The sequence below is a fragment of the Rhinoraja longicauda genome, chromosome 33, assembly GCF_053455715.1.
Source record: "Rhinoraja longicauda isolate Sanriku21f chromosome 33, sRhiLon1.1, whole genome shotgun sequence".
Taxonomy (NCBI): domain Eukaryota; kingdom Metazoa; phylum Chordata; class Chondrichthyes; order Rajiformes; family Arhynchobatidae; genus Rhinoraja; species Rhinoraja longicauda.
This window is the reverse complement of record NC_135985.1, coordinates 18,441,159-18,457,276: the sequence shown is the minus strand read 5'-3', so window position 1 is coordinate 18,457,276 and position 16,118 is coordinate 18,441,159. Positions and strand designations below refer to the sequence as shown.

At 38.1% G+C, this 16,118-nt stretch overlaps 1 protein-coding gene across 3 annotated transcripts in view; it reads right to left on the bottom strand.

The window, feature by feature from the left end:
- The window catches only part of map2k5 (mitogen-activated protein kinase kinase 5), a 239,605-nt gene that overhangs the window by 126,217 nt on the left and 97,270 nt on the right, over window positions 1–16,118 (bottom strand). For all 3 annotated transcript variants that reach the window (XM_078427570.1, XM_078427571.1, XM_078427572.1), the window contains one exon: window positions 5,943–5,982. In XM_078427570.1, the coding sequence (XP_078283696.1) occupies window positions 5,943–5,982 (40 nt within the window). The remainder of the gene's footprint in view (window positions 1–5,942; window positions 5,983–16,118) is intronic.

Genomic DNA, 16,118 nt, shown 5'->3' with positions numbered 1-16,118 from the left:
TATCCACTTACAGACTTCTTGGCAAATGCGAAGTCCACTAGGAGGTGGATGAACGGCCCACATGCACTGCAGCACTCTCAAAGGCAGCGTACAGTGGAAGTGCGAGATCAACAGGCATCGATGTAGAGAGCCATTCTCAAAAATGGTATTTGTGCTTCTTTCTGAATTCTGGGTGATGAGACATTCTGCAGTGATTTTGACAGTCTGCTCAAGAAGCTATCAAACAGAATTCACTGCTTCTATTTATTATGTAACTTGAAGGGAAATAAGATGTGGATGAGGTGGTAGCGCAATAGAAAAGTCTGTAAGAATCACTGAATTATGCCATAGTAACAAACTATTTGGTCCTTTAAGTTCTTGTTGACTCTTTGCAGAGCAAATCTATCTCATTCTTCTGCTTTTTCCTCACACTCCTGAGATTGATTTTCCTTTAAGTGTCTAGGCTTGATGAATCTTCAGCAATAATATAGGAAGAGGGTTCCAGATCATTACCACTCTCTGCATAGAAAGATATTCATCACACGTCCCATGTATATTTTGCCCATCAATTTAAATGTTTCCTCAATATTTGAGCCTTCCACTAATGGGACAGCTTAGATTTACTTTATTGAACTCAATCATAATCATACAGCCCTATCAAGTCTCCTCTGTGCCAAGGAAAATACCAACCGCTTCTCCAGTCTCTGATACCAGATTTGATCCTGATCTTGTCTGTGTGGAGTCTGTGCATTCTCCCTGTGACTGTGTGGGTTTCCTTCGAATGTTCTGGTTTCCTCCCACTTGCCAAAGATGCACGAGTTGGTAGGTAAATTAAGGCTGTAAATCTCTAGTATGTAGGTGAGTGATAGGATCTTGAGGACATCGACGAGATCATGGAGATGAGGGGATTAATGAAGGATTAGTGGAAATGGTTGGTTGATGGTGCACATGGACTAGATGGGCTGGAGGGCATGTTTATGTTCTGTATCTCTCTGTAACTCATTTACTGGAAAAAGAGATGATTCAAATGCAAGTTTGTCTGGTTCAGGTGAAATGCAGCTCATCAGAAAATAATTTGTAATTAAAACAGAAATTAACAGAGGCCAATTCACTGGATGTTTTCAAGAGAGAGTTAGATAAAGCTCTTAGGGCTAACGGAATCAAGGGATATGGGGAGAAAGCAGGAATGGAGTACTGATTTTGGATGATTATCCATGATCATATTAAATGGTTTGCAGGGCTGAATGGCCTACTCCCGCACCTATTTTCTATGTTTCTAAAGCTTAAAACATAAAAACTCATCAGAGCTAAAAAAATTCTGAGGCAAACAGCATATAACTGGTTAACTCGACACACAAAAGCCTTCAATTTTTTTAAATGGTAGGGGACATATTTGAGATCATGTGAAAACCCATTTTTTACCTCGCTGTAGGGGGATTTATAAAAAGCAGCTCCAAATTGACTAGTAACTGTAATATCCTGCTGCCAAGGAAAATTTAAAACCACATACTTGTGAATCAATAGTCATTCGCCAACAAAATTCAACTCAGGGTCTCCCGGTGAAAAAAAAACATGGAATAATTCACCTCCACACATCCCAATGTCCCTCAATTAATCGGAATAGCATTTAAAGCTGAGAGTGGAGTACCTGAGTAAATTTGTTCAGATTACCAATACACCTCCAGGACAAACAAGGATGAGTTGTCAAGTTAAATACAAGCAGTCAACTGACTGAATTATAATTTACTCTTTGAGCTCAACTTAAATTAGTGCAAGGCTATTAAAATATACAGTATAAATAAGGCAATTCATCACTGGCTGACATGGATGACTTCGCCTATTTGCAGGAGCAGCACACATTCCACTTAAGGGAAGGAGTGCAGAATCACAGGTCAAATTAAGCTACTATTTCAGTTTAATTTACTTATATAATCCCTAGATGATAGTATTGTCTTTATATGCACTTTTGCAGCATCTGAAATGCATGATTATGATACAAATGATTAATCAAATTACATATTAAAAGCTGCCCTGTGCCCAATAGTGGTCAAAGCAAGTTACTAGAGGATAGTAAATACAGCATACGATTCATGTGTAAAAGAAAATGATTCAAGGAATTTTTTAGAAGATTTCATTTTACCCACTTTCCTGTAAAGATCATCATAAATTTTTAATTAATTCTTTTGGATGAGGCATTATAACTGTCTTATTCATAGTTTCTACTTACCACCATAAACACCCACTTTTACACAACACCAAAGTTTTAAAGTGAATGCTGAAATTTATATTTGAAATAAATAATGGAAGGATCAAACATGTCTATTTAGGTGAGGGTGAAATGATTGGTTATACAGTTTATTTATCTGAAGAAGGATCTCGACCCGAAACGTCACCCATTCCTTCTCTCCAGAGATGCTGCCTGTCCCGCTGAGTTACTCAAGCATTTTGTGCCTACATTATTTTGAGCAGGATTAACAGCATTAAAAATATGTATGAGGAATTTACTGGTAAGGCATTTTACAGGAATAAAAGTTTACTCTAATGATAAAATGGAAGGGAATTTGCTCTTAACCTCCACCACTCTTGCTATGCACATTATGTTAGTTACCCCTTTCCTTCAGGTTTGTTTAGTTTAGAGATACAGCGTGAAAACAGGCCCTTCGGCCCACCAAGTCCGCATTGACCAGCGGTCCCCGCACATTAACGCTATCCTACACACGCTAGGGACAATTTACTTTTATACCAAGCCAATTAACCTACAAACCTGTCCGTCTTTGGAGTGTGGGAGGAAACTGAAGATCTCTGAGAAATCCCACGTGGTCACGGGGAGAACGTACAAAATTCATACAGACAGCCCCCTTAGTTGGGATCAAACTCAGATCTACCACTGCGCCACCTTACCGCCCAGTAGTGTACAAATGTTTACTTAACTAAAATATATTTTCATCTTGGTTTGTGCTCAGTCCTATTTTACATTGTTTTTTGCTTTATTAATAAGAACTAGATTATGATTTTGATAAGACTTTACAATGAATTCATTATCAAGTCTCAATTTTAAGTTTTCATTTACAAAGCCAATTGCAGAGTTTTCTTTAAAAAAAACAAGTTAATCAACAATAAATTTGAGGCTAAATTTTTTAAACAGTGGATAACATTTTTACCAGAATGCTGCCTGGATTAGAGGGTTTCAGCTGCAGAGAGAAGTTGGATAGACTTGAATTGTTTTCTCTGAAATGTCGGGGATAGAATTAAATAAAGTTATGAAGCGTAGATAGGATACAGTCAGAACCCTTTTCCCATGGTGGAAATGTCCAACATTAGAAGGCTTAGCTAGAAAGTGACAGGGGGAACATTTAATAGAAATGTGTGGAGCAGGTTTTTTTACACAGAGAGTAGCGGGGGCCTGGAACGCATTGCAAGGGGTGGTGATGAAGGCAGATAGTGACGTTTAAGAGGCTTTAAGATAGTAACATGGATGTGCAGGGAATAGAGGGATATGGATCATGTGTAGACGGATGAGATCAGTTTAACTTGGCATCATGTCTGTGCCATACTGTTCTATGTTCTATTTTGTCTCCTAAATCTAAAGTAATTTTGGGGGGATTGGATAGAAAGTGCAAATAAAATATATATCCCATAGAAGGCAGATTTTTAAAATGGCATTTAAATAATGGCTTTTTGATAATGGCTTTTCACTATCTCATAACTTTGCAAAACATTTCAAAGTCTAGAATATAATCTTGAATTGAACATAAAAATTAAGAACTACAAATTAGAAGTAGAAGGATATACATCCCCATGAGTCTGCTCCATCTTTCCACAGCAACCTGTTCCTCATATCCCTGGATCTCCTCAGTGGCTGAATCTCTATCAATTATATCCTTCAATATATGGAACAACAGATTGACACAGCACTCATTAGGAAAATCTATGGATCTAAAATTGTAAAGAAAATTGTCATAATTTCAACACAAAATAGCTAACTTCTTGTCCTGAGACAATATATTCTGATTCTAGAGTCTCAAACACAAAAAAAAACACTCCATTGGCATCTAGCTATCTCCAGATCTTGCAGAACCACTGATACTAAAGATAAAACCCTCATCACTTTTCCACCGAGCTTCAACAGCCCTGCGAATAAAATGTCATGCACAGTAGGGACATGCAGAAGGGACATTACAATTCTGTGACAGGAATTATATTTGCAGGAATAGTATCTCTCTCACTACCCAATCTGCTTTTGGTAGTTCTGGTTAAGTAGCAGGACTGATCTATCCTGCTTCATGAAGATTGCTTTGGGAATGTTAACACACACCCGACGGATGTTTCCATGTAAAGTCTGTTTAGATACTATTACAACATTTAAAATACATTCAGACACAGGTACATGGATAGAAAAGGTTTAGAGGGATGTGTCCCAAATGTGGGCAGGAAGGACTAGTGTAGATGGGGCATCTTGGTTGACATGGGCAAATTGTGCCTATTTTCATTCTGCATGACTCTATGACTCTGCAAAGACATACTCAAAATACATTTTGGTTCCTGAACTAGAGAATCTCTTAGTCACATCTTCATTCAATAATAAAAGCAAAATACACAGATGATGGAAACCCATGTATAAAACTTGAAACCTCAAAGTAGCCAGCAGGTCAAGTAGCATGAAAGGTAAAATCTTGCATATCAAAGACCAATTGAACTCCTTGTGTTTTAGACATATCACGCACAATTTCTCGCTGCCTGCAGTTGTGATTGCATTGCTTTATACTTTTTGTAGCAAATGCGCAGACATTCAAATAAGTCTTGACCAATAAATAGCCATTTACTTCTGATTCATACGTTTCTTCTGAGATTTGTTTTAGCAACTGTCTATTTAAATCAGTATTCATCAGAGAACTTTTAAAGCAATGACATTGAAAAGCACTGAATTTCAACATTCTAGTATACAAAGACCTATTAAGATACTTATCTGAACTTTAGATAAGTGTCGTTCTTTTCTATGTCTAAAGTTGCGTTGCATTCAAAATTTTGTTTGCTGCAGTGCGCATATGCAATCAACTGTTTTCTTTCAACAATCTAATTAATGTCAGAGACAGAGACAACTGTTATTAACCCATCCATACAATATGGGGACCAGGGAGACTTGTTCTTTGTATCAACTTGGATCTATTCCTATCTTGAATTTGTAAACAAGAAACTGTTTCATAATATTTGGTTTTTAATCTCCGGTGCATCCTTTCTTAAATAAAAAATAAATATGGGCTGTACAATAAGATTAAGGAAAAATAACAATAAAACAGTTTTATTGGAAAAGAAAGTGACAAAATGATTTTTAAGATCCTCGGCTGCAGGGAGTTTCAATGGAGGAGAAACAGTGCTCACATATTTATTCATGTAACCAGCTTGATTGATTTAATTACATATACAGGATACTCCTCCTACAATGGTATTTCTTACTGTAGGATTGCAACCTTGCTCTTATATTTTAAAATATTTTTGGTGCCAATGTTTTACTTTGAAAACAAATTCTAATAACGTGTTCAGCCACTTCACAATGCGCTGAGAAGAGAAGACAGAATAAAGATACTGGATCCGTACATCCAAGAACCAGTTGGATTTTGCATCAATATGGTATGTTTCATGACCACCTTTTACGGTGCAGCCCATAAATTTCCTGATTTATTTCATTCAATTGGCTATAGTGGAAATCCCACTTATAATCTTTGAATTACTAAAACCAATGCCATAATATATTACTTTAAACCACACCAATCACAAGATTCCAATCAATCAATCAATGCCAATTTAGTTGATCTCATTTGGGATCGTGATTGGCTTCAACATTCCTCGCTATGAATGTTCACGTTTCAAAGTAAATAAGAACTGCTTAATATGTAAAAATACAACAAAATGAGTACAAAAAACCTGATGTACTGTTTGAAAGTAATGAATAGTTTTCACCTTACCTTCACGGCTAATATTTTTCCACTTGGAACATGGTAGGCTCTATGTGAAATTCAAATAAATTCACTGATTAATCCAAAAATGAAACAAACAAGACAAATAAATTACATAAAATAAATAGTACCAAGAAATGCCTTATTTAGATATGCACATTTACAGCAAAAATATGTTTTAATATATATCCAAAGGAGGTTTACGGGAATAATCCAAGGAATGAGTGGGTTAACATATGATGACGCTTGACGGCACTGGGCCTCTACTTGCTGGAGTTTAGAAGGATGATGGGGGACCTCATTCAAACTTACCGAATGGCGAAAGGCCTGGATAGTGGATAGGGAGAGGATGTTTCCACTAATGGGAGAATCTAGGACCAGAGGTCATAGCCTCAGAATTAAAGGACGTTCCTTTAGGAAGATGAGGAGGAATTTCTTTAGTCAGAGAATGGTGAATCTGTGGAATTCATTGCCATAGAAGGCTGTGGAAGGCATCAATGGATATTTTTAATGCAGAGATAGATAGATTCTAGATTAGTAAGGGTGTCAGGGGTTATGGGGAGAAGGCAGGGGAATGGGATTAAGAGGGAAAGATAGATCAGCCATGATTGAATGGCGGACTAGAGCTGATGGGCCAAATGGCCCAATTCTGCTCCTATCACTTATGAATCTTTGAACTTATGAGATTATCAATGGTGGTCAAACCAATGAACATACATGGAAATAAGTGAAAATCAAAAATTGCAGAATGTAGAAATCTGAAAGAAAATTTTAAAAAAAGAATGCTGGAAATACTTAAGTCAGGCAGCATCTGGAGAAAGAGAAACGTTTAGGATTTCAGGTCCAGACTCTTCATTGGAACTGAGACCCTTCTTGTTTTCTTCTCTGTTTTCTCCATTTACTGGTCCTGATGAAGAGTTTTCGACCTGAATTATTAACAGTTTCTCCTTCCACACATGTTACCTGAGCTGCTGAGTATTTCCAGCATTTTCTGATTTTGTCTATGGCGACTGAAAATAATTGATCACAGAACCTGGGACTGGGTTTTATGATCTGGAAGGCTTCAGAATAGCATGAGCTTATTTGTCCCGATAAATGTTAATCCTGATGAATTTTCCAGACTTTTATAAGTAAGCTAATGTCTTGCCCTTCCACTAATGGGTCAACTGTTACAGCAGGGAGACAGAGCAAAAAAACACACACGTTTGCTGCAATAATGTTTGTTCCAGCTGAAGATAGAATGTTGTGGCTTGCACAATTATTCCTATCAATAACGGGAGAATAGGAACTAGGGCCCCAGTGTGTGGGATGGAAGAACAGGAACCGTGGCCCCAGTGTGTGGGATGGGAGAACAGGAACTTGAGCCCCAGTGTGTGGGATGGAAGAACAAGAATTGGGGCCCCATGTGTGGGATGGTAGAACAGGAACGGGGCCCCAGTGTGTGGGATAGGAGAACAGGAACCGGGGCCCCAGTGTGTGGGATAGGAGAACAGCAACCGGGGCCCCAGTGTGTGGGATAGGAGAACAGGAACCGGGGCCCCAGTGTGTGGGATGGGAGAACAGGAATCGGGGCCCCAGTGTGTGGGATAGGAGAACAGGAACCGGGGCCCCAGTGTGTGGGATAGGAGAACAGGAACCGGAGCCCCAGTGTATGGGATAGAACAGGAACCGGGGCCCCAGTGTGTGGGATAGGAGAACAGGAACCGGGGCCCCAGTGTGTGGGATGGGAGAACAGGATCCGGGGCCCCAGTGTGTGGGATGGGAGAACAGGATCCGGGGCCCCAGTGTGTGGGATGGGAGAACAGGATCCGGGGCCCCAGTGTGTGGGATGGGAGAACAGGATCTAGTTCCCCGGCGAGTGGGACAGGGATGTGGTAAACATCACCTGGTGAGCCAGATGCCAAACCACTGGAATTCCCAATGGTTACATAGTTGATTATTGGAATTCTATTGTCCTCACGATTAAAAGTCTATACGTATGTGCTGCTGATGCACAGCTTTAAAAGACCTTAACAATGGGAAATCTTACCATTTAATTTGGATATATTTGCTTAAATATGGGCGTACATACATATCATCTGCTATTACTTAAGGAGTACAAGGAGTACATTGCTCCCTTCCTCCCACAACGAAATACATTCTCAGTTCTGATTGTTTCAATATTTCATCCTCACATGCCCAATTACATATTAGGTATCATTAAAGGGTAACAAGTCCTTATGCTGCCACTTTCAAGTAAGGGATTAGACACGCTAGATGCAGGGAACATATTCCCGATGTTGGGGGAGTCCAGAACCAGGGTCCACAGTTTAAGAATAAGGGGAAGGCCATTGAGAACTGAAATGAGGAAAAAAAAATTCACACAGAGTTGTGAATTTGTGGAATTCTCTGCCACAGAAGGCAGTGGAGGCTGATTCACTGGATGCATTTAAAAGAGAATTAGATAGAGCTCTTAGGGCTAGCGGAATCAAGGGATAAGGGGAGAAGGCAGGAACGGAGTACTGATTGTGGATGGTCATCCATGATCTCATTGAATGGTGGTGCTGGCGCGAAGGGCCGAATGGCCTACTCCTGCACCTATTGTCCGTGTAATTACATGCATCACAAGATAAATGTTGATTGAGTTAAATAACTACCCTCTGCTATTTAACTTGGTTTTAGGGCGTCATGGCTGCGCAGCGGGAGAGCTGCTGCCTTACAGCACCAGAGACCCAGGTTCGATCCTAACTATGGGTGCTGTCTGTATGGAGTTTGTATGCTCTACCCGTGACCGTGTGTGTTTTCCCCAGGTGCTCCGGTTTCCTCCCACACTCCAAGGACGTTCAGGTTTGTAGGTTAATTGGTTTAGCAAATATTCTAAATTGTCCCTTGTGTGTATGAATGTGTTAGTGTAAGGGGATCGCTGGTTGGTGCAGACTCAGAGGGCTGAAGGGCCTGCTTCCGTGCTGTATCTCTAAACTAAACTAAACACATTATAAACACATTATAATGGCTATCAATGTAACATAAACGTCCAATTGGACCTAAACAGTGTCCTTGTCTGACTGTCGCGAGCACTTTCTGGAGAAACGTAACCGCTGTTATAAAAACTTCATGCGAGTATGTAATTATATGAAGTTATAAAAATACAAGAAAACATAATGCATGTGGATATGGATGATGGCGGCACGGTTAATCCTTTATAATGGTCTACAAAAATAAGGCATGACAATAAATCACACATATAGATGTAGTTACACCATCAACTGAAAAAACAACCAGAACAGAAGATCTACTCAATGCAAATTATGTTTATAATTTTTTCAACAGATAGAACCAAGTGGGTGGGAGACCCAGGCTATGTATTTGATTACCTCGTATATCACAGAGCCATTAGTCTTAGTCCTAAAAAAATTAAACCCACTGAAGACCAATGATGAACTTTAAAACTTAATGCATAATCATAAAAAGTTTTCCAATGGTGTGACACGTAAACCACCGCATAGAAATCACAAAAATAAAAGTTTCATAAAGCCTCAAATCTCCCTTGACCTATAAAAAATAACCAGTGACATTTCTAGATTCCATGTAGCATTCTTCTGGGCTAAGGCCATTCGGGGCAAATCCCAAATTAAAGCCATGTTGCTAGAGTTGTAGAACCATGGCCATATACAGTAATATCCTTCTGAAACACAACTTTCTCTCCCCACAGCCAATTTATTATTTGAATAGCATGTAAGGTGACTTGTAGCACATCATGTTATTCAAAGTCTCTACAAAGCATTCTGGTTGAACTATATTCATTGTGACCCCAGATGGCACAGGTAAATGGGCAGTTTCACTGCTCCTAACAGACACTGGAATTTCAGAAGTAATCTCCTGGAGAAATTAAGAATCTTCCAGGGTATTTTTCCCGCTCTGGTATATTTTCAATCCTGAAACATAAGTGTAGAATGAACAGTTTCCTTACCCATGACGCCAGCTTCTCAGAAATCAGACAATTTTAAAGAATGGTCAAATTGGTATAAATCCATACTCAATTAAAGAACAGAATCCCTATGTACCATATCTATTCACTTCTATTACAGCGAACTGATCAATGTTTTATGTCATAACCCACTTACTGAATTCCCCAAACACCAAACCACTTCCTATTCCCCTAATAAAGTCCATTTGAGGTCATAAATGTTTCTAGAGCCTATTTATACTAGGGCCTGCAGCTGTTCTGCTTCAAATTGCTCCAGGTCCTGGCCAGATTAACTTTAAAGGGTCATAATGTAAAACATGCTGATGACAAAGCATTCTGCAGTATTCATACTATTTTTACTTCAGGTCCACTTGTCGGTTTACACTGGGGATACTAATCTTAAAACAGCTTTACCTTAGATGAGAGGGGTGAATTTTAATACCAGATTTATATCCATGCAGTTTAATTCTGATTAAATTTAGGACAGATTTATACCAATACAAAGTCTCCAGTGTAAATGGAGACTCTAGGTTAAATCACCTCAATTTGCTCGTTTAACATATAAAAGCATCTAAAAGCTTTTAACACCTAGTATAGGTGTGAAATTCCCCATCTATCTTTTAGCATATTAGCTTTGAACAGGTATGATCAGTGAACTAAATCATTTAATTCCACCAAATGTCTTCAGCAATATTTCCATAACCGTATCTTTACCTTTCCATCATTAAGTTTCTTACATTTATATTTTCTGGTTTATTCTTGCCTGAAAAAATGTTGACTTAAACCTGAAGCTAGACACAAAATGCTGGAGTAACTCAGCAGGACAGGCAGCATCGACTTAAATCTTTTCCCTCCACAGATGCTGCTTGACCTGCCGAGTTGTTCCAGCATTCTCCTTATTGTTACAGATTCCAGAATCTGCCATCTCTTTTGTTTTCATATTGTTTCTGCTTTATTCTCAATTAAACATGCAAAATAGACCTTTCTGACTTTAAAAAATCTGAATCTAACCAGACTCAGCAGGCGACTGCAACATTCTTCTACAGCCCTAATGTTCACATTCTACTTTGTCACCTCTAGCTTTTAATTATTCAATTGCTTGTCCATTTATCTTATACACAAATTTATCAAACTTGCACAATGTCCAAAATAATATTCCACTCATTTCCCAGACAGTATTATCAATTTATCCCCCAATCCTGCCAGGTATCCCACTCTACTTCTGTCCTCTCATCATCTTCTCTTATTAGACAGTTCCTCGGCATTAAGAACGACTTATCTTCACCGTGCTCTTGTTGGGTCCCATTTTGCTAATGAGGCCATTGTGGGAATCATAATGAGAATCCACAGGAAAAGTCATAGTCAGTTATACAGCACAGAAATGGGCCCTTTGGCCCACCATGTCCTTGCCAATACTATTGCTTATTTACACTAATGCCATTTGTCCGCTTTAAGATTGTATCCCGTCTCTGTTTTGCCTATTTAGGTTTCTGTTTAAATGTCTCTTAAGCACAGCAGTTGCATTTGATTCCATCAACTCTGGCAGCATGTTCTAGATATCAAACACTCTTTAAAAAATGTTCCCCTTAGATTCCCTTTAAATCTCCTTCTCCACCTTAAACCATGCTCTCTTGATTTTAATATCCCTACCAAAGATTGACTATTCACCCTAAGTGAATAAGGGCACCCTCTGGCACAGTTGTAGAGTTGCTGCCTTACAGCACGAGGGAGCAGGGTTCGATCCTGACTATGGGTGCTGTCTGTATAGTTTGTACATTTCTCCTGGGACCCTGTAGGTTTGTTCGGGAGCAGACACAAAATGCTGGAGTAACTCAGAGGGACAGGCAGCATCTCTGGAGTTCCGGGAGCTCTGGTTTCCTCCCACATTCCAAAGACATACAGGTTTGTAGGTTAATTGGCTTCTCTGAATTGTCAATGAGTGTGTAAGATAGTGCTAGTGTATGGGGTGATCGCTGGTTGGCACGGACTTGGTGGGTCGAAGGGCCTGTTTCTGTGCTGTATCTCTGAAGTCGATGCCTGGTGTTTATTATGGCCAGTAAGGAAACCTTCCAGACTTCTGATTAACACAATTTTCTCAATCACCACCAGCAACAAAAAAAACAAGTCAATGCTTACTTTTCACACTGTCATTGTACAATATGAATATTATACATATTCTCCCCAATAATATTGGTGAATAGTTATTGCAATTTATTGTACTCTTCTGAATATTTGAGATATGAGGTTGCGAAGTTAGTTTTCTTAATAATAAATATTGTGCATAGGTAGAACTTGCTGGACTGTACAGGGATCAACAGAGGACACAATGAGATTATCTGGGCTCACACATTAAAATCTCATTCACATTGTCATTCTTAGGACAGTCTGTATTCCATACCTCATTTGTTGTAGAAAAAGTAATGGAAATATACAGAAAGCACAATATTTATTTACATTTTTAATAACGTATATTAACAGTTCCATTTATCCATGATTATCCTTTTAAATAAATTGGCAAGGGATAATATACATATACAGCTTTTCTCATGCCTAAAAGTTTTGAACATTAATAACATAAATAAGAAATTGCATGCTATTCTGTAAGTAAAGATAAACCTACAGTAAGTAAGAAGTCATTACCAGCAGATCACTAGAAGATAAGTAAATGCTCTGAACTTGTATACTTCATTCTGGCAGTTTTAAATGCTCTTCCAATGTATGATCTCAACAAGTTAATTAGTATGTCAGTTACTTGGCAAGAAAGATGATCTTCCTGAAATAACAATGGGTTACTGTTACTAACTGAACAATATCAGAATACTTGATGATTTAATTATGATGCATATTAATTCATCCATGAAGACTTGGTTTGAGTTTCCAATGAAGGTACTAGCTTGCTCTGCATTTATAAAGCATTGTCTTCCAGTTTACCATGTTAAATTAGCAATTAATTCTCATTTTGCAGAGATACATCACAAACTTGTCGAAGGATGAGCTTGCTCACACTTTCTTCTGCCGTATGTGAGACTTGCTGAAATAGATGTAATTCTCCTCCTCCATACTGATCTCGGGTGCTTAATTGTCTGCACTATCAACACATTTCAGCACTTTGGTTACAAAGTGATTAATGTATTTTTGTACAAAGGTACGATTCCACTAGAATATAATCTTCCACTGGTGGTGGGTTAATTAACAAGTTAGAATTAGTGAGCAGCTATTCTAACGTTTTCTCTTAATGATGAACTCCATTCTTACCCACCGAATAATACTCTCTGGGGACGGCTAGGAACTTACTTACCTTCTAGCCGTAAATACGGGAAACTTGAGAATCTGAAAGGCACAGCATTCAACTTGTTTTCTTTCACACCAAGCCATTAGCTAATAATATATTCATGTGCAGAAGGTCAAAAAATTTCCAAAGTAATTTGTTCCAGACTTATCCAACACTTGATTATTTTTTTGGAGTTCGTATTGCCTCAGTACATATCTCCTTACAGTCAAGATGATATGTATACAAGAGCACCCACATCTCCAAAGGATGCATGTCAGACTTAATGATGATTAAATTAGTTTATCGTAATTCACGTTACCATTTATTATTTCAATTTCTTGCGTATTATTCCAAAGAGTTATCACAAGGTAAAGCTCTACTTTGCCAATTAAAATGTCTTCTTTAAATATCTCCAGGGTCTTTATTGGTCTATCTTCTCATATGCCTTAAAAGTGTGTTCAGCAGTGTTATTGGAGGAGAGAGGCGTGTAGTGAGTCAACCGCCATCTTACAACTGGTTCAATATAATTGACATAGTAGTGGTTCTTCGACTTAACCCCAACCACAACAGGAAAATTAACTACTGCAACGAAGGTCCGAAGAAGGGTTCCAACCCAAAACATCACCTATCCATTTCCTTTCCACATGTTGCCTGACCCAACGAGTTATTCCTGCACTTTGTATGTTTCGTTCAAAATTACAGCATCCGCAGTTTCTCGCAACTCTTGCATCCTTGCGGATAATGCACTTAATTCGTACCAAGATATACTTATTCTGTATTTCAGCATTCATTAAGTAAATTGAGTTAATTTCAAATAAAAACCTAAATGACAAAAGAAAAACAGCAAAAGCTGATTTAAGAGCAGAGATAAAAGGAAAGTGTATTTACTTCTGGTGCTTTTGTCACTCATATGCTTCTACATTTAATTATTTGCAACAGGCAGATTTAGCCTGTTTACTTCAAGTTCAGCAGATCAGTCTTTCATCTCACTTATTATTAAAATTACACAAATCCCTTTCAAATGTAAACCCAATGAAACCAGTTGATAACAACCATCAGTGGCATTCACTTTCACCTGTCTCCCTATGTAAATTTGAATAGGGTTCCGTTATCAAAACTGCTGTTGACCAGGCTTTACACTATTCCTCAACATTATCTTTAAGTAATTGACCTAAACTTATAACTTCTAATTTCAAGTTTACAGAAAGTATCACATCCTTTCCCATCTGCACTTTCTCAATTTATTATAATATTCCATTTGTAAATTTGTACCATATTATTTGCAACAAGCAAAGCTTTTACTTGGTCTTTTGATCCTGCATCAGTGAAACCCACCAACTCAGCTTCATTGCAGTAAATACTTCCTACTCAGGCTCTCCTATAAATTATTTTTTATATTCCAAAATTAGTGACCTTCACTCGATGCCTTCCAAAGAAAGCGATGAAAGGAAATGACTTGAATTTATATTTCACCTGATTATGACGTAACAAAACACTTTGCAATGGGTGATCTTTGATGTGACACTACAGTTGCTCTGATTATCGTTTTACCCATTGGTACATCACAGGATTACACAAGTAACAAATAGAATGAGGAAAGGGTGAATTAATTATAGGTGATGTTGGTTGAGGGCACAAAAGGTTATCAGGCCACTGATTCCGGTCTGCACCTCTAAATCGTGCGGCAGATCGCTCAGCTTCTCCCAATCAGGCAGACGAAATTCATATGGAAAATGGCACTCAACATCCATGCCATACTTGACTGTGACCTCAACTGTTGAGACCAAATCATGTTAAAAATGCAATAAATTAGACTAACTGACCTATGCTGGTATTACTTTATGAAAGAAGGGCCAACAATCATTCACTCAACGGCAAAAATGGTTGTTATGCCAGGGGTTATGATTGATATAGGACAAGTATCTTCAAGAAATTCCACGTTAATGAATCAACAACTGTAAAAATGTAAAATAATTTACAAATGATCAAAATTGAGGGCATCATACAAGACATAATCGATATATATGGTGAACTGCTACCATTATAAGCTTTTGAACTACTGCTGTCAAGAAGGAGCTTGATGGGAAATGTATACCAGATGGATAATTAAAATGTAGAAATGACTGCATATAATTACTACTGATGAATAATTAATTACATTGCTTTACTTCATTAGTTATGCATATAACCCTTTACCTGTGATCAGCATTAAATATAGAATGAGATAGCAGGGAGTGATTACCAGGTTGTAACCTAATCAAGGTTGCTCATCTAACGGGATAAATCGCAAGAGTGAAACTTGAGCAGTTTATGAACATTCACCTGAATCTACAGATTAGATTACAGCTATGAAATCACTCCCTTGTATCTAATATTGTACATCAATAACCTTTAACTCCAGTGCCTTCCAGTGACTATGAGGAGTTGCAGAAAAATTATCATGTATTACAGAGTCACTAGCTACTACTTACGTGATTCATTCTTGTTCACGGACTGTCAGTGTAGTAGCATTTAAAAATACATTAAAGATTTAGATATAACCAAAGTAATTTTGCAGACTCCAGAAAAATCTCTAAAAATAAGAAAAATTCTCCCTGTGCTTGGCATGTAGTAGCATATTTGCACAGGGTGTAACCTCTGGAGTAGGCAACAAGATAATAGAGCAGAAGGTAACTAAACTGAGGCTAAAGGTAAAGAGAGAACAGCAAAAAAAATGAAAGTATTGCCACAAAACTATTATCTTCAGGATATTTTGTGAATCAAAGAACAATGAGACCAAAATAACCAGTGCCACACAGTTACCAAACAAAACTGTAATGGTTTCAAGCTGCATGAAAAATCACAAGTAACCTAATTAAATGTCACTCCTGCATTTCTTAATATATTAAAGCTGATGTGCTTTAAAAATCTGGTGTTACCTTAGCACCAATTTTTAAAAAAAAAGAGAAATATGTCTATCTAGGTGCTA